The following is an 18591-nucleotide window of genomic DNA, read 5'->3' as shown; positions in this document are numbered from 1 at the left end:
AAATGGATCAAAAGTGACAGTAAAGTATTTTTCGAATGTTACAAAAGATTTATTTTTCAAATAAATGCTCATCAAAGAATCATGAAAAAATGTATCATGGCTTCCACAAAAATATTAAGCAGCACAACTGTTCTCAACATTGATAATATAAAGGTTTCTTAAGCACCAAATCAGCATATTACAATGATTTCTGAAGGACCATGAGACATTAAAGACTGGAGTACTGGATTGAAAATTCTGCTGACATCAAAATGAATAATTTGTATTTTAATACATTAAAATAGAAAAAAAATAATTGTATTAATAGTTAACAATACTCTTGTTTTTTTATCAAATAAATGCAGCCAAAACATTAAAAAACTTATCAACCACAGACTTTTGATCTGTAGTGTGTATATAATAAACAGTAGCGTTCTGATGTGTATATCAGAAATTACTAAGGTCATGAAATTAATATAATGTAAATACTTATGGACCATACATACACATAAACAAAAAGGAGACCTTTTGCGAGAAAGGAAAGGTTTTAATGATGCTGTAAACACGTTTTATTCCATTATTACAAAAACTGCAGTTGTACTGTACCATAATCCTTAAAAACATTAAATGCAAACAATTTAACATTAAATATTACTATCTAAGCTGAGACCTTTCAGTGTATACATATCACAATTCCAACATTAGAACCTGCAGAAATAGTGAAAGTGCTCTAAAATGGATGAAAAGTAAAGTTAGCATGCAAAATCAAATGTCTTTAACCATAAATGTACAAAAACTAGCAAATAATCTCAAATCGGTGAGATTATATCAAACGATATCAAATCAATGGTGCAAAAAAGCAGATTTAATTTATTATGTTTCTTTTATGATTGCCATGGCGATTAAAAAAGGCTATTGGTTAAAGATCAGAAGGCATATTATTGAATGTGTGGACAGACGTGCGTACAGTGAGTGTGTGTGTGTGTGAAGGGACAAAGAGAGAAGGCTAGAGCTAACAATAATTGAGCCTCTCAGAAGATTAGTGAGTATGTGTGAGAGAAAAAGAGAGTTCATTCAAAGAAAGAACTATAAAAAGCCCTGCAAGATGCACCATGATTCATCAGTCTTGGGAGGTCAGGGTCCCTTCAGCACACTGGAGGAGCTATTTCATGTCTATTACATAATATTCAGGAGTCTGCTTTGTGAGCCTGACCATGACTGGCTAGGGGAAGTTTGTGTGTGTGTGCGCTGAATACAGAAGAGAAACATTGTGCTTTTTGCTCCTACATCCATCCATAGCTGCAACACAGACACTCTCAATAAAAAACAGCAAGTTTTAGCATCCCCAACCACAGAGCCAAAAGTTTATGTGAACCAATAAAAGAGCTCCAAATGCATGGTGCAGTGAGAAAGCAAACTGAATGCTGATTAACGAAGATGAAGCTGTAAACAAGTGATCACTATTAAGTTCTTATTTTGTCCCTAACATTTTTTCACAAAGCCCCCAACTTTGACCATAAAGCCTAAAGGCCTGTTCACGCTAAGTCCAATGTGACTAAATGTCAAGAAATTTTAAAATAGTCACAAAAAGTGCCTACAGACAATCTCTGATAGTCCCACAACTACTTTCAGTGTAAACACATACCGTAAACCTACGTTTCCTACATTTTATTGTGGCTTGTACTATTATAAATAAAATATTCACAAACAAAATATTTTAACAAACAAAACAAATAACAATCAATCTGATGCCAAATTTTTGTTATTCTCTGAAATGCAAATGCCTAAAAAGCCTTCAAAAATTGCAGATCATCATAGTACAATATATATTTTTTCATCTGATCTTGGATTTGATTTTGGCATGCAAAATGCATTTCGTTTATTTATTTATTTTGGGGGTGTGGGGGGAATAGACCAAAGCACTTTCTAAGCCCAACCATTTTTCTAAGCACAACTATAACCACAGCTCCAGCCTCAAACATGGCAACATGTTCATTTGAAATCTGATTTTCTTTCAGCTGGATCCTGTGTGTTTTGGATATTTGCTTATAACAGCCTCCCCAAAACTACACCTTCTCTAGGCCGTGCTTCTCCACGGAGGATTTCCAGAAATCCCAGCTTTGTCAAAAATTCCATCCGTAATCCATCTATAGGCTGGACCTCGCAAAAAACACCCTGTGAACCTGAGGAAGAAAGAGAAATGAAATGCTCAAGGCTAATATCAATGATATTATCAGCCAGTCTGGAAACATGCTTAAAATCAGCGTTAGTTCACCGTTAGCTTTGAGGGCCGTTAGCAGGGCTGTGAGGAGGCTACGACTGACGCTACAATCCACCAGTTCAGGAAGAGCCTCAAGCCTGAGCTGAGAAGGGAAATGATACAGCAGGGAGTCTGGATAGTCCTGTTCTTCATGGAAATACAGCAGCGCCTCCTAGGGGTTTGGCGGAGAAAGTGCAATTCAAGCCATGTCAGGATTAGATGTTACTATTGCACCATTTTAAAAGTACTGCATAATAAGTGTGGTTGTGTGTTTAGCTTTAACTCTTACCTTTGTTGCAGTATGTCCACTCGCTCCATGGGGGCGTGAAGGATATTTGTCCCTCATAGCAGGTAGCCAGGTGGCCTGACATCGTTTGGCAAAGGAGCGGACATCCAGAATGCCCACAGCGCACCCACATACACCCAGTTCATCCTCCAGAACCAAGCTGTACTCTGGGCACAAGGCCAGAGACGCACCCAGACACCTGAAACACAAACACACACCAGAAAGAGGCTGATATTTCTCATATACCTCAGGACTGCAAAACATTAAGGAATTACATTTTAGTACAACCTCCTGTTTTCTTGTATTTTCTTAAAGAATGTGTTTTCCCTTTATATACAGTACCATTCAAATGTTTGGGGTTGATACAGTTTTTTAATATTTTAGAAAAATGTCTGCCAAGGCTGCATTTATTAGTAAAAATAGCAATATTGTGAAATATTGTTAACATTTTTAATTCATATTTTATTTTAATATATTTTTTAATGAAATGTATTCCTGTAATGGCAGGTCTGATTGTTCAGCAGCCATTATTCCAGTCTTCAGTGTCACATTTTTTTTTTGTAACATTATAAATGTCTTTACTGTCACTTCATCTCAGGAATCAGTGACAATGAGAAGATATAGTTTGTGCTCAGATGGAAGCATCTACTGAACAATAAAAGTCAGAACATTTTATATAGGGGCTGTGATATGCTTGAGAGCAATTCTTGCCTGTCCCCAATGAAATCTGGATGGGAGATGGCAGCATCCTGGCTCCCTTTACCCCTCTGATGCAACTGACGCACCATTCGGTACAGCTCCACCTAGAGTTGTGGGGGGAAAAAAACAATGAGAAGAGTCAGAAATGGGTAATGAGATTGAGTCAATTGGTTACCAAGTGTGCTTGAGTCACCTTGTCTTTTTGCTGGAATGGCCGTATATTATAAAGTCGAGAGGTGGGGAACAGAGGGGGAGGGTGACTGAACAACTCAGTGCTGGTCCCCACAGGCAGAAGCATCTGATTCACACCAACACCAGACAGAGGCAGACAAAACAAGAACGAGACAGGAAAAGATGAAGGAGACTGTGAAAAAACTGCAACAAATCAATCTGGCCCTTTAACCTAATCTAATGTAATTTGTAACTGAATCATTAATTATATCATTCTTACCTGCACCTCTCCAGATAGTCCTCCTTTAAACACCCATGGCTCCGCCTCCACGCCATGGAGCTCCGCCCCTGAAGAAGCCCCACACCCTGTGAACAATTCCAAACATCAAGAGTGCCAATCCACTGCAGGAACCAGTAGGTTTAAACAAATCATTTTGTGTTACTTAACTGTGAACACATTCAAATGTGTCATATTTCAGTTGGTTACAAGACAAGATTTTAATGTGTTTGACACTAATGTGATATTTTTTGATGCGCCATATTTTTGATGAACCATATTTGAACATACTACTGTTTGAATACACTACTGTTCAAAAGCTAGGAGTTGGTAATTTTTTTAATATTTTTGAATTGGTCACTAAGGGTGCATTTATTTGATATAAAATAAAAACAGCAATATTGTGAAACATTATTACAAATTACAATCACTTTTTTTCTGTTTTCATCTATCTGCAAATCTAATTTATGCCTGTGATTGCAAAGCTATGATATGCTCATTTGGTGCTCAAAAAACATTTTTATATTATTATCAATGTTAAAAACAGTTATGCTGCTTAATCATAAAGGTTTGTTTTCCAAAACACTTTATTGAATAGAATGTTGGACAAAAATAATGTTTTGCAACATTATATGTCACTTTTGATCAATTTTATGCACCCCTGCTAAATAGAAGTATTTTTTAAATTTCTTTTTAAAAAATCTTACTAAAAACAGTCATTTGAAAAGCAGTGTAAACTAACATGAATCAGATTTGAGAGCTGCAGCACAGCACAACATTTCTGAACATTTCTACATTTCTTTCTTTTCTTCACACAAAGCTAGTATAGACTTCAGAAAACTAAATATGAAGAAATTAATATGCTACAGTGTATAGGATGCATGTTTGACACTCACAGTGGAAGCAGTTCTTCCAGGAGCCTAGTGGAGAACCTTCACTCAGTATACGCCCCTCTGTGAAAGGAAATATGCTTGTGAGAAGATGGGAGATGGGTTCCTCACTTTTTATTTATCACATGAGGGGAAAAGGCCTACATGACAAGACAAGATCATCGAGATCAAATCATCCCTACTGTCTCTCTCACCTAGCCAGCAGATGAAAGCCTTGGCCACCAGCAGGGTGTTTCTCAAGTCCCAGATGTAAGGGTAAAGGTCGTAGAGAACAGCCCTATTGATGCTGTTCACAACAGCACCGTGCAGTAAAGCCACATCATCACACGCAGCCAGGAAACGGCCCGCACGGTCCCGCCATTCCTCTACCTGAGAGAGCAAAAATGAACAACAAAAACCTCAACCAAATACCACTTTCATGATGAATCATTACTATAATCTCAATATCATCAACTTTATTATAAACAAATCAAATGGCAAGTGAATTAATAGTGAATAAGGATCTTTTCACCTTCTGTGGCGAGGCCTTCTTGCCATTGCCATTGACACTGACACAGTGACAGTTGGCTTTGAGCCATGTGAGGTCCTGCAGCAGATTCTGAGCAGGTGGTCCATGTTCATGAGGCAGGTAGTACAGGCCTACAAGCAACTGGACCTGGGCCTCGCTGAGAGGAACCCTCCCAGAACACAATCCCCTTCTAGAGGTCTTTTCATGGCTGAAGCTCCTGGAGACCTGGTCCTCCCCAGCTTTCAGATCCTGGCTCATAAGAGGGTCTGCTGGGATTTCATCGCTAGCGAGAGCCCCTGTGCTCCGGGAAGAGATTATGGGACATTTGGGCTGGGCTCCACGTTGATTGTCTGAGCTATCGGAGGACTTTGATTTAACAGAGAGCGTTAAGGGCTTGAGGTTTGTTGGCCTCACTTGACGTCCTAAAAGAAACAGTGAGCAATAATTGGACACAAAATCCGATTCATGTCAGCACTTACAACAGATTCTTTGTGACATTAATCAATAATCAGTTAATAATCAATTAAAACTCAAGAAAATTAGCTGAAATAAAATAAGTTTAAGTACCAAAATTAGTGAAATAAATAATAAACAGAAATTAAAGCTCAAAAGAAATATATATATAAAAAAATATATATACAATACAACTAATAAAAGACAAAAGCAAATAACATTACTAAAATTTAAACTAAAAGGAAAATGAAAATAAAAATAAAATATATAAAAATATAAAAAATAAAAGCTAGTTACAAATATTACTAATTACTATAAATAGCACTAAAAATGTTCATAAAATAATAAAATGTTAATAAAAATGTTTTCAGTCATTATAAAATTTTATGAAATAACAAATAAAAATTTTCATATATTTAATGTACATAAATCACTTTTCAAATTTACAAATAAATTTGAGTTTGTTTTTTTTAATAGATGTTTCAGGATGCTTTACCAGGCTGCAGAGGAAGGCTGAGCTCCTTCATCCAGTCTTGCAAGGCAGATGACAACGCTCTATCCACACTATAGGCCTCTTCATTACCTACAGAGGTTATACTAGGTCAGCAAGGGGCAGGATATTTCTTTATACTCCTATTGAGTGCTTCTGTATGTTTGTTCATTCAATGTTTAAACGCTCTATGTTTTTACATTAATGAATTTACAGTAGCAGATGCTTTTATACAAAACAACTTACATTCCATTCAAGATATACATTTGATCAGATTTTGCATGCCCTGGGAATCAATTTCATAATCTTAACATATCTACAGCCATACTACAATATTTAAGCCTCTCTATCCTCCATTCTGCTCTTACCTTTCCCCTCCTCCTTTCCTTCTTTATACCAGCTTCCCAGGGTATGCAGAGGGATGAAATTGGCTTCAAATTCGCAGTTTGGATTTAGCAGCAGACCCCTCAGATGGGCCCTGAGTCCAGGGGGGCGTCCCTTAAAAGGCCCCAGGAAGACACGTCGGGAGTCATAATCATTAGCATGAAGGTTGTCCCAAATGAGGGGTGGCCTTCGAAGCACCGATTGGACCTCAGCTAGTGATTCAGGACTCAGTTCCCGTGATATCACCTTATTTCCTATAGGAGAATGATGTGACCAAATATGTGAATGTTAGAAGTGTGGTTTCTGTAACAAACTGACACTCAGTGAGTGTGAATTTTTTAAGGACACACTGAAAATGTATCTCACCGGTCCAGATGACAGAGATGCCAGGGAGAAGATCCTCCCCAACTGTCAGCAGGTAGGCAGACTTTGACACGCTAGGAGTGCACAGAGAACTACAGTACTCTAGAGAGAAAATAAATAATAGCACAGTACTGTTTGGGGGAAAGAATGAGAGAACAATGTAAGAAAAGGCACAGAGAATGACAATGAGGTTTTAAGATGGGTAGTGTCAGATCATCCAAAATGTAGATCAATTTTTTTCTTCATTAAAACAGATTTGGAGAAGTTTACCATTATTGCATTACATCACTTGCTCACCAATTGATCCTCTGCAGTGAATGGGTGCCGTCAGAATGAGAGTCCAAACAGCTGATAAAAGCATCACAATAATCCACAAGTAATCTATGCAAAATCCTATGTAAAGTAAAAGTTTTGTGTTTGTATTAAACAAGTCCATCATTAAGGCATTTTTAACTTCAAATCATTGCTTCCTCAAGTCTAGTCTGAATCAGGAGAGAAATATGCAGAGATCAAGCACTGCTCACAAGCGAAAACCATACAAAACTGTTCTAAACAAATATGTTGGTGAATTTTGATGTGAGAGGACAAAAGGGGATTAGTATAGATTATGGATTATGGATATTTTGGCCAGAAGCTATAGTTTAAAGTTAAATGCCTCAATTAATTATTTGTTTCTTACAAACACACAGTTTTTACTTCACAAGATGTTAATTGATGGACTGGACTCGCTGTTTGGACTCTCATTCTGGCGGCACCCATTCACTGCAGAGGATCCATTTGTGAACAAGTGACGTAATGCTAAATTTCTCCAAATCTTATGAAGAAACAAACTCTTGTACATCTTGGATAGCCTGAGGGTTAATAGATCTTAAGCCGATTTAAATTTTTGTTTGAACTATTCCTTTAAGGTAACATTAAGTAAATGTGTCACTTTATTAAACTGATTTTTGCTCTGTAATGAACTAAGCTTGACATATTTATGTATTAGCTTACCAGTGGGACAGAATAGGAAGACAGGTGGTTCCCCCAGGAAACGGAAGATCTCATTGGCCACTGTAACCTGGGCCTGAGCGAATGAGGAAAAGGCCTCTGTATCTGACTGGCACATGGAGTGATCAATGTCATCAAATAGGAGGGCAAAAGCCTGACAGCCCAGGTCTGACACCTAGTGGAGAAATAGTGGCATTCATGAACTAACACATATACATTTATATAGTTAATTATCTGAAAAAGGCATTTGGGTTAAGATATGAAAGCCTAACACACAGCAGCAGCTCACACCAATAACAGAACAACAGTTGTGCAAATGTGTCTTTGATCACAAGAAAGCGCGATGAAAATGAGAGGGAGATGAAGTGAGTTTGCTTACTTGTCTGAGTTTGCGTTTAAGCAGTGTGAGGTCACAAGAGCTGGAGAAGACGATATCCTGACCCGGAGAAAGAGCGTATACAAATGTCAAACCCCTCGACTCTGCCTCACACACCAAAGCGGTTAACTGAGCTGGAGACAGTGACAGAAAGATGGAGAGAGAATGAAAACGTGAAAGGTTTTCAGGTGTGATACGACCCTAAAAACACAGAAATATAGTGCCACAATGGTGCCACAAATACCATACGAGAATCACACTATTTTCTAACAATACTCATGAGTCGTTATTTGTTATACTGAATGCAGGCAAAAATGTATCTTTTTATATAGTTAATTATCTGAAAAAGGCATTTGGGTTAAGATATGAAAGCCTAACATACAGCAGCAGCTCACACCAATAACTGAATGCCATATAATGGCAAAATATAATTTGTGTTTGTATAATAATATGATTAGGTGCCATTTAGGAATTTTGTTCTTAGAAATACATTTTAACAATCTCTGCTAAGACGACCAAGCATTTATATTCTGATTGCTCAGATTATGTTTTCTAGATATTAATATTTTGGGGGCAGTAATAATAAAAAATAATGAAAGCCTTTAGATATACAAAGATCAGTAAATTAAATTAAAATAGACAGATTAAATAAACACTTTAACCCAGTGCTTCTATATACTGTAATCTGAAATATCTAAATACTGGGTATAAATAAATACACATACCCTCTTCCTCTGCTGAATAAACCTCCCTCCACAGTAACCTGTGCTTCAGATCATCTTTAGGACCATACAGATATGTGTTCAAACTCCACATCTGCATCCTGAAAGGGACAATAGGGAACAGGTGCATTAAGAGACAAATCATATCAGTGGATTTTCAATCATGTTTTGAGAATATTGTGTAAGAAGAGAACAAGGCACAGCAGGGAGAAAGAGAGAGAGAGAGAGAGAGACAGGCAGAAAATAGAGACATTCATTGATCTTGCACCATTAATAATATAAGGGGACGCATTTCCTGCAGGGAATGAGTGTGAGTTTAACAACAGCAAAGGGTCGATTCCTCTGCAGAGGAAAAAAGTGAATGGTCTGCCCCTCTATGAATTTCAACCTATTTATGAACAAAAACAGTTTAACTGCAGTGCGATATTTGAGTGTTGTTCTTAATATAATCATTTCGGTGGCAATGACAATGGCCTCTAAATAAATATTAAATGAAGATCATGATTACTGCACAAAATGCGCACTATTACCAATACAGAGATTTAACTTGAACTTTCAAGTCCCATGGGAACTTTTGTGATGTAAAGGTCAAATTAAAACATTAAGAAATCTTGAGAACTTCTTACCATGCTTTTATCATTTATTTTTGCATTTTTTTGTTTTAAATGGCTTTAAGATTTTATTGCTGCATCCATGCCCCAGATTAATTAACAATTTTACAATCTACATAATGAGTGAAATAATCCTTTTGCAATTTTCCCTTTAAAAATATCAAAAGTTATTATACTTGGTAACCAACATGTCAATGTGGAGTAAATTCCATAATGTAAAATATCAAATAAAAGAGCTGAATTACAATATCAATATGACTAAAATATCGATATTTGAATTATGCATAGTGTAGAATCAAGTTGTACATTTGCCGAAATTATTGTAAAAAATATTATTTAAATCTACTAAGCAAACTGGCACTGTAGTGGTAATCATGATGTTTAGCCTATATACCGTTGGACATTGCTAGTGGACATTAAATAAACTAGCGTGAAAACTAGTGTTGAAAGTGTTATAGGAGAGTTTATTTTCTAAAACTCAACAAGACAAGTACTCTAGACTACTGTGGTCTGTAAGATGACTGTTTCAGAGGATGGGTTTCTTCCAGATTAACGTCTTAATCAAGATCTCAGACAAAAACTGAGTTAACTATAAATGAAATATTACATCTTTGCCTACCATAGAATGAGTGTGTCTGTGTGTCGTCTCAGGAGAAAAGCAGACTCCCTAAATAGATTGAGGCTAGTGCTTGTCTAAAATATTAAAGAACCTCCCCAAAGGTTAACCTCAAGCAAGCGTGTGCACACACTCACTCACACACACACACACACACACAAAGCTAATTTTGGGTCTCTCCCTCTCCAAACTATTTAAAATGCTAATGCACAAATCTATCGTTCACTCTTTCTCTCCCTCTTCCTCCCCCACTTCCCTTTTCTCCTCCTTCTCTCCCTTCATCTACTGCATCAGCACAATCGCTTCACTCTCAATCAAGCGTGTAAAAGTTCTCATTCCCCTTCTTTCGCCTGCACTATTAATCTTTTCATCCAGGGTTGAGTTTGGACCAGTGCCTCTTTCACTTGTGTGTGTGGGTGGGTAGGATACTCTCTCGCTTCTCTCCTTTCTTCCTGTGCAGATGGATTCCCACACACTCTTAATTTCTGTCATGTCCAATGCCATTGTACATTAATGTAAATTCTACTGATTTGGACGTCACAACCCAAGGCATCAATCAGAACAGGCTGAAAAATATATACAAATCAGTAATTTTTCACATAGTATGTATGCCATATACCATGTGTTTCAAAAGATGTCTCAGAATGGGAAAGAATATATCAATCACAAGCTATTATTCATCTTTTTTCAAGTTTAAGAAAATCTGCTTTACCAAACTTAAAGGGAAGAGAACTTCATTTTTGCTGATCGAATCTACTAGTTAATGCCAGCTCACTGAGTAAAGTGTGAGCTTTGTTCATTAGTGCTGCAGCAGAGAGAGAGAAAACTGCTTTCTGACTGAATGGGAGCAGGGACTCAATACAGGACAGCAGCAAATACTTGTTTTAAGTGCTGATGTGTTGGTGTCACCTCCAGATTCTTAGTTATAGATAAACCAGGAAGACTAGCTTGACCAACAGCTTCAGTTTTGTTGGAAACCATAATGGCAAACAGCTAGACCAGCACTAAATCAAGCTGAACCATCATGGAAAGATGGTGTTTTCAGCAGGGATACCTCAAAAAGTTCACCCCAAGATGAAAATTTTCTGGATATTTACTCACCATCCATCCAAGATGTAGATGAGTTTGTTTGTTCATTGAAACAGATTTGGAGAAATTTAACACTCCATCACTTGCTCACAAGTGGATCCTCTGCAGTGAATGGGTGCCATGAGAATGAGAGTACAAACAGATGATAAAAACATTACAACTAATCCACATGACTCCATCCATCAATTAACATCTAAAACACCCTAATGATGGATTTATGTATTACAAATATCATAGGCGGAGGGTGAACCAACTCCAGGGTAAGGCAAAAAGCAGCCAAATCTATTAAAGGGGTCATATGATGCTATTTTAAAGATCATTATTTGGTGTATTTGGTGTAACAGAATATGTTGACATGCTTTAATGTTCAAAAAACACATTATTTTTCAAATACTGTACATTATTGTAGGTCCTCTATGCCCCGCCTCTCTCAAACGCTTCGTTTTCTACAAAGTCCCTCCTTCCGACAAGCGCAGTCTGCTCTGATTGGCCAGCTGACCCAGTGCATTGTGATTGGCCGAACACCACAAGCATGCGTTGGAAATGTAACGCCCCTTACCATAATCGCGAGCTTCATCTTTCAAAATAAATGTAAAGACAGAGCCCGAAAGGGGAACAGAGTCGTGTGACAGACACAGTGATGATGCAGTACACAAGCCGCGGTTAAGACAGCTGACGTGCTGATTTCTGACAGGCAGTTCACTCTCCTGTGATGTGACCCTGTCCCCCTCACACACACACACACGACATGTTACTCTGCGCTGCGCAAAACTCCTCATTTGAACAGTCAATAGCAAATACTTAAACTAATAACAAAACATACTTACAGTCGCTGATTCAGAAGCGCCAGATTGTCATAGCAAAGTCGGAATTTACCCTTTTTTTAAAAATTTTTTTATAGCCTTTGTGCACAGCCAGCCTTTTTACTCTTCTAGGTTCAAAAAACTGTCGTCCATAAAATGCGTTGCACAAATTCGAACATCTGGGTTGTGCTGTTCTGTTGTAAATATATCTTAACCAATTATTCCTAATTGCATCTACTTCCGGGAGGCCAAATAAAGTGCTTTTGCTTTCGCACTGAAACACACAGCGTCTCCCTGACATGGCTGCATCAACACTAGAGCCCGACCGATATGAGTTTTTTGGGGCCGATACCGATACCGATATTAGGGAGTTGAGAAAAAAGGCCGATATCGATATATTGGCCGATATTCTTTGTGTATATTATAGTACAGTACACGGATGTACACACTTTCTAAACGCTTCGCTAGTGCTCGCCATAGTAGGAAAGAAAAAGCTCTTACTTTGCTTTTTGGAATGCACGCTTCAAACAGACCGGTCAGTGAAGACGAAGAAGAGAATGATGTGTGCTCCCGGCGCCTATTTATACTATAGTCGCAACGGTAGTGACGTCATGGCTGTCGCCGGCCAACGAGTTGGTGTTTTTTCAATGTATGCTTCAGACACGGGTCACGACGAGGCGTTCCCCATAGCGACCCCTAGAGGACGCAGTTCGAAGTTCCCACGAAAGGGAACTTGAAATCGCATCATATGATCCCTTTAACTACAAACATCATAAACCCATCTTTTTAGGCAAGAACCAGACATGGGTGTCATGTAGGCTAATAAAATATTTTTAATGGGACTGAATTTGTATTTAACATGATTACAGTTTAATAAAAACATTAGAAATTGATAATTATAAAACGTTTCCTTTCCAAGGTTATTCAAACAGTGAATAAATTATTATACAGAAAGTGACATATCATTAACTTTGATCTATCACGAGTTTAAGCACTCTCAAAAAAACAAAACTATCGTTTTAATCACTGAAGCTGTCTACATTTTTAAATGAATCTCTTATGTTGTACTTACATCTGCGCTTTGTTGTTTATGGTGAGAGAATAAGCGGTATTCAGTCAGCGAACGCGCCCTCACTCAAAACTGATGAGTTTCAGCGATGACTCATCTGAACGCCTCTGATTGGCCATTGCATTCCTAAGCTCAACAGAATCGCATGTGATTGGTTATAATGCGCAACACTGTAAAAACGCGTAAAATGAAATACGGTGCAACATGAGCAGTTCTTAATTTAATGCCGCAATCGACACTTTCTAATCATTTTCATTTTGTTAGCAACAGACGTAATAGATGTAATTTGTTTGCATGGGGCATTTTCGTCCAATTTAGTGGCATTTTCCCCCTAGCCTTCCCCAGCCTTACACACGCTCCGCCTATGACAAATATGGACTGGAGTTGTGTGGATTACTTGTGTACCATTGTGATGCTTTTATCAGCTGTTGAACTCTTATTCTTATGGCACCCATTCACTGTAATGGTAAATTTCTCTAAATCTTTTCCAATAAAGAAACAAACTCATTTAGATGGCTTGAGGGTGAGCACATGTTCAGCAAATTGACATTTTAGGGTGAACAATTCCTTTTAAGAATATAGCAAATAATAATAACACTTTCTCTCTTTTCTTCTACTTCACCCATGCTCTGATTCAAAATGGATTTGTTCCTTGCCACTGATTTCACCACTGCTAATGTATGAAAATGTGTGAAACTGGCTCAGTGGAGTCATGCTGGCACCAATGTCCAGTCATTAGTCATAAAAAGCCACTTGTCTCTCTGCCTACACGACTTTACACCCGGGCAGCTTTACTGTACTGCTATGATACCACCATGTTTCCAACATGATCTAAATAAATATCCCTTGTTACATTACATAACTGCAGATATTTAATATATAATATTTTGTGTCCCTTTAGTGATACAAATTTATATAAAGTGCAATCTTGTCATCCCATCCCATACTTACCACTGAAATAGCACCTTCCTTTGTTCCATTGACCAGGGTCTCCCATAGAAACCTAAGGAGTACAATATACAGATATATCACACCTTTAACACATGCAGACACACACGTGATTTGTTCTCCATTTACACAAGGCAGCATTTCATAACCATCACAAAGCTTCAATATTTCTGTTCTCTTCCACCTCCTCTTCACTGCAACCCACTCAAAACAGTCGGATTTTGGGCAGACTCTGAATTATGGGCTTGGAGCTTTCATGCTATACTGGACCAGTTATGTAATAGCAATCAGGGCCATCCATCGCTAGGGGTGGGCATTGGGAAGCAGTGCAGGATTATATGTATCAAAGCTTTGTTTGAGGCACTCTGTAACAAGTAAACTGCATAGTTTTTAGAGTTGTTTATACACATATTTAGCTGTGTTTTCTGTACAATTTTTCAGGAAGACTACCATGGCACTACTTGAATTCACTCTGAATACTTTATGGCTGGTCATTTCACATGTTGGTCAGGTGGTCTCTTTCCGTCTAAGTGGGTAGTTCTTGGCCAGAATAAGCTGCAATGAGAAACAGATTTTTGAAGCAAGCACAGACTTTTTGCTGCAAACATTCTGCACTGTTTTGTGGTTGCTTGTGCAGAAAACATTTAGAATAATTAGTAAAACATTTAAATACACAGAATTCATGTACTGTCATGAAGTTATATATTTATATATAATATATATTTAATATTTATTAAATTATTGTAGCATTAAAAACAAGTTAATCCATGTTACATCCATATCCACATTTACAATATGCATCCGTCCTCTCAATAAATTTAAACTAACTTGTACTGAGAGCTGATAAACAACTTCACAAGACACATCCAATGGATTTTCTATCTTAACTTCCAAAAACTTTATAGAATTTGGCACTGACACTGTTCTAGCATTCTAGGATTAGATTTTGCTGCATTAGGTAAGACAGTGGTTGGTTATTATTTATTATTCATGCTGGCTGCCATGCTGATGGAAAAACAAACCACGCATATATTCATGCTTGATTTGCTTCAGTAATTATGAATATAGCATGACTGGTTACTGGTATGTGAACAATAACAAATCAATAATTTGTATAGAATACATTTATATAGAAGGATGTTGTATGGAATGTATGGCTCTGGCCATCAGGATGAAAAAATCTATTTAGAAACTCGGTGTATCTTTTACTTAACAGCAGTCTGGCTTTACTAACATGTGGTTATTCAAGTCAAGACAAGTCAAGACTTTTCACAATACAAATAAGCTGCATACGAAATCTCATATTGTCTCGTAACGGAGCTTCATTTTGGTTTGAAACTTAAACTTCACGACTGGGGAGTACGATTTAAATATGGATGTTCTACATTCATCATGTTGTCACAGTCACATGACAAACCAGCATCTGTTGCAGCACTTCACTGCCATTCACAAGTCCTCTCCCATGATGCTCCAGAATCTTGGTGTAAGTAGGTGATCCAGGCACTTTTCGAATAGTATGAATTCAGACATATTACTCTTTTGGCATACTGTTTTTCGCATACTAAATATGCAGTGACCAGAGCTGGGTAGTGACTGATTGATTACATGTAATTTGGATTATGTAATCAGATTCCAAAAATTATGTGCTTATAATTAGATTAAATTACATTTTAAAATACTCATAATCAGACTACGGTTACTTTTTTTATTGCTTACATGATTACATATTATTCATACAATAGCAATAAATTATTTATAATTTAAAGTAAACAAGTGAATATTCAATTATTTTAGTAAGTGTTTTATATTAATTGATGTTATTTTAAAATTTTATTTTAATTTTACATTTTTATGATCAAATTAATTATTAGCTTTTCATCAAACTCACAAATCCCTGCAGTTCCTTTCGAAACTACAGTTTGGGAAACCTTGAAGTACTGTAATGTTTAATGCACTTTATGTAGTTAATAACAATAAATGGAATATATTTTCTTACCCTCTGTATTTTTATATCAATATGGTACAAGATTATCCTATTTATTTTTTAGTTAGGTCAAAAGTAATCAAAAAGTAGTCTGATTATATTACCTAAAAATGTGTAATGTAATGGATTACGTCACTAACTTTGCCATGCACTGTAAAAAATGACCGTGAATTTAGCGGTAAAAGACTGTAAAAATGCTACAGTAAAAACCTGTTAAATGGTTGATGGTAAATTCCCCTACTATATACGGTTAAAAACTGTATTGGGCATTACATGTAATTTTACGGTAGTATACCGTTTTTGGAAGTGGAAAAACTTATCAGTTTTGTATATTAGGGTTGTGTGTTACACCTAATTTTGTTAAATTAATGTTTATTGCATTATTTCAGTTTCATGTGTGTTACCATGATGGGGTTTAGTGTTTGTGTGAATGACACTGGTCACCTTCTATATATGTTATTTAAAGGCTACTTGTGATGGGCTTTGGTTCATCATGTGACTTTCTCATCACCACCTGCATTTGGTGGTTATCAGTGTATTACAAAGGTACAAAACAGATTTCCGTACTTATAGGTTGGTATATTAACACTCTATCAGTTAATGAAATTACGGTATTTAACTGAGAATTTAATTTAAAACCGTAAAACCTAAAATGTTGGTACCATATTTTTTTATGGTAAAATTCCGGCAACCACAGCTACCGGTTTTTTACCGTAAATTTTACGGATTTTTTTTTTTACAGTTTGGAATCAGTAATGGATTACAATTTGTCAGTAATCTACCCACCTCTGGCAGCGACTTGTCAAGGCAAGTTTACAGAAAAAAACATGATGTTAATGTTCATGATCTTAATATCATCATGCTTTATAGTTGTACTTAGTAAATTACAGTTGGGTGATAATAAAGTTTACATTTTGCAACAGTCAAACAGTCAAAATTTGCTGAATAGTATATATATATCGCTTGATGTGAGTATGTATGTATGTATGCAGATAAAGTTGGATATACTTAAATATCTAACTTTATATAGAGAGCTGGGTGATAATATTGTTCACAATTTGCAATGATATAAATGATGACATAGATTTGTTACATAGTATATATCTCTTTACGTGAGAGTTCTGTATGTATGCAAGTAAAGTTAGATTACTTATAGATCACAAAGTGTGTCTCCCCTCTTCTTTCCCACATATTCTAGCGACAACCCTGATATTGGATATCCATGCCAGTGTGGTTCTAAAGTTTGCAGCTGTAGAACAGAAGTGGGTCAGTAAGAAAAAGCTACTGGAATCCAGCAGGGTGACATTTCCACAGGAGAAAAAAGACAAATCACCCACCGAGCCAATAATGTGACACTGAGCTGCAAACAAGAGTAAGGCCAATTAGGAGATATGCACAACATGCCTGTGTGTGCACAGGGGACGGAAATGTGTGTGTAATTGAGAGTGTGTGTGTCTCTGGCCAGCTGCTTCCTATCACACTCCAGTATAAATATGAAAATAAATACCCAGGATGCTCCACGGCGCCTTAATAAGATGAATTGCCCTACAAGCCCATGAATTAGAAATGGGTTATTTTAGAGGCTAATTATAGGTGTCTTTATAGCTTGGCTCTTGTTTTTTCCCCCGTAAATAATTTGAGTAAATAACGGTTTGACAATACATTACCGCACTAAATCACGTTAAACGTGCCCTTTAACGAATAAATCTCATGTATCTCTTTGGTCGTATCTGTGGCTCCCACCCAAGCACCCAGATAAATGATGTTTCGTAAACTTACCCTCAACAACACCGCATAAAAACTCGTGTCGCCCCTCCATCATCGCTGTGATTGTCTGTCGGGATGCTCAGGATGCGGATGCTTTAATCTCTCCGCGCCTTGTCATCTGGACTGAAGTCTTCAGCCGCGCATCCTCCCCTCCGACACACACAGAGCATGCGAACTGAAGCCGCAAGGCATGAAGATAGAGAAGAATTGCGTTTATTATTGCTGTTATGTGTTGTTTTTTAGAAATCAAACATTGGCAAACTGTCAAACGTGGACGTTTCTTGTCTATGTCAGCTCGGTTCTGCCTCCTGTCTATTCGCTCAACGTACTCTACGTGTTGTTGCCAGATCACGCAAGACAAACACGCAACCTTGCTCCAATAGTGGTTCGATTCTAAAAAGAAAACAGTCCAAAATAAGCAAGGGGTACTTAATTTCGCTTAAAATTAATCATAGAAATCATTGGATCACTGGTTAAGTAAAATAGAATTAGCAAGGATGAATTGAAACTTGCAAAAACAAAAATGTTAAAATGATTAATTTTCAATAAATATATCGTTGTACAAAAATAATTAAAATATTTCACATAACTGGCCATCTCAATCAATCTCCGTCTTTGTAGAGCGACGCTTGAACAGTAAATAGTGGTTGATCGCAATGACATTTTAACTGTTTTATCAATGTTTTATTGTTTTAAAACCCATTCACAGAAAAAACAATAACTTTAAGGACAACTATAAGAATAACGATAACTATATTAGCAGCCACATCAAAGGATAATAACATTCTGTTTTATTATAAGAGTTGCAGTTATGTCATCTGCTTCTTAACGTGCTGGAGTTTATTAAAACGCGTCG

General features: G+C 37.0%; 1 protein-coding gene across 2 annotated transcripts; it reads right to left on the bottom strand.

Moving 5' to 3' along the window:
• Nucleotides 1–548: 548 nt before the first annotated feature.
• LOC107742283 (protein O-GlcNAcase-like) lies at nucleotides 549–18081 on the bottom strand. 2 transcript variants are annotated; one of them, XM_016555182.1, is made up of 17 exons: nucleotides 17748–18081; nucleotides 13988–14039; nucleotides 8852–8949; nucleotides 8130–8260; nucleotides 7754–7925; nucleotides 6764–6862; nucleotides 6382–6651; nucleotides 6020–6106; nucleotides 5074–5492; nucleotides 4757–4931; nucleotides 4569–4625; nucleotides 3676–3761; nucleotides 3418–3522; nucleotides 3237–3328; nucleotides 2529–2724; nucleotides 2255–2411; nucleotides 549–2162 (listed from the first exon to the last, which is right to left on the bottom strand). In XM_016555182.1, exons 1-17 carry the CDS (start codon nucleotides 17788–17790, stop codon nucleotides 2026–2028), a joined length of 2376 nt encoding a protein of 791 aa, XP_016410668.1. In that variant the 5' UTR covers nucleotides 17791–18081; the 3' UTR covers nucleotides 549–2025. The 2 variants fall into 2 exon arrangements, with proteins under 2 accessions (XP_016410668.1, XP_016410669.1); XM_016555183.1 differs by having other exon boundaries at nucleotides 2255–2408.
• Between the last annotated feature and the right edge of the window lie 510 nt (nucleotides 18082–18591).

Source organism: Sinocyclocheilus rhinocerous, unplaced genomic scaffold (genome assembly GCF_001515625.1).
Source record: "Sinocyclocheilus rhinocerous isolate Xijiao unplaced genomic scaffold, SAMN03320098_v1.1 scaffold75, whole genome shotgun sequence".
In the NCBI taxonomy this organism is placed as follows: domain Eukaryota; kingdom Metazoa; phylum Chordata; class Actinopteri; order Cypriniformes; family Cyprinidae; genus Sinocyclocheilus; species Sinocyclocheilus rhinocerous.
This window is presented reverse-complemented; position numbering and strand designations above follow the sequence as displayed.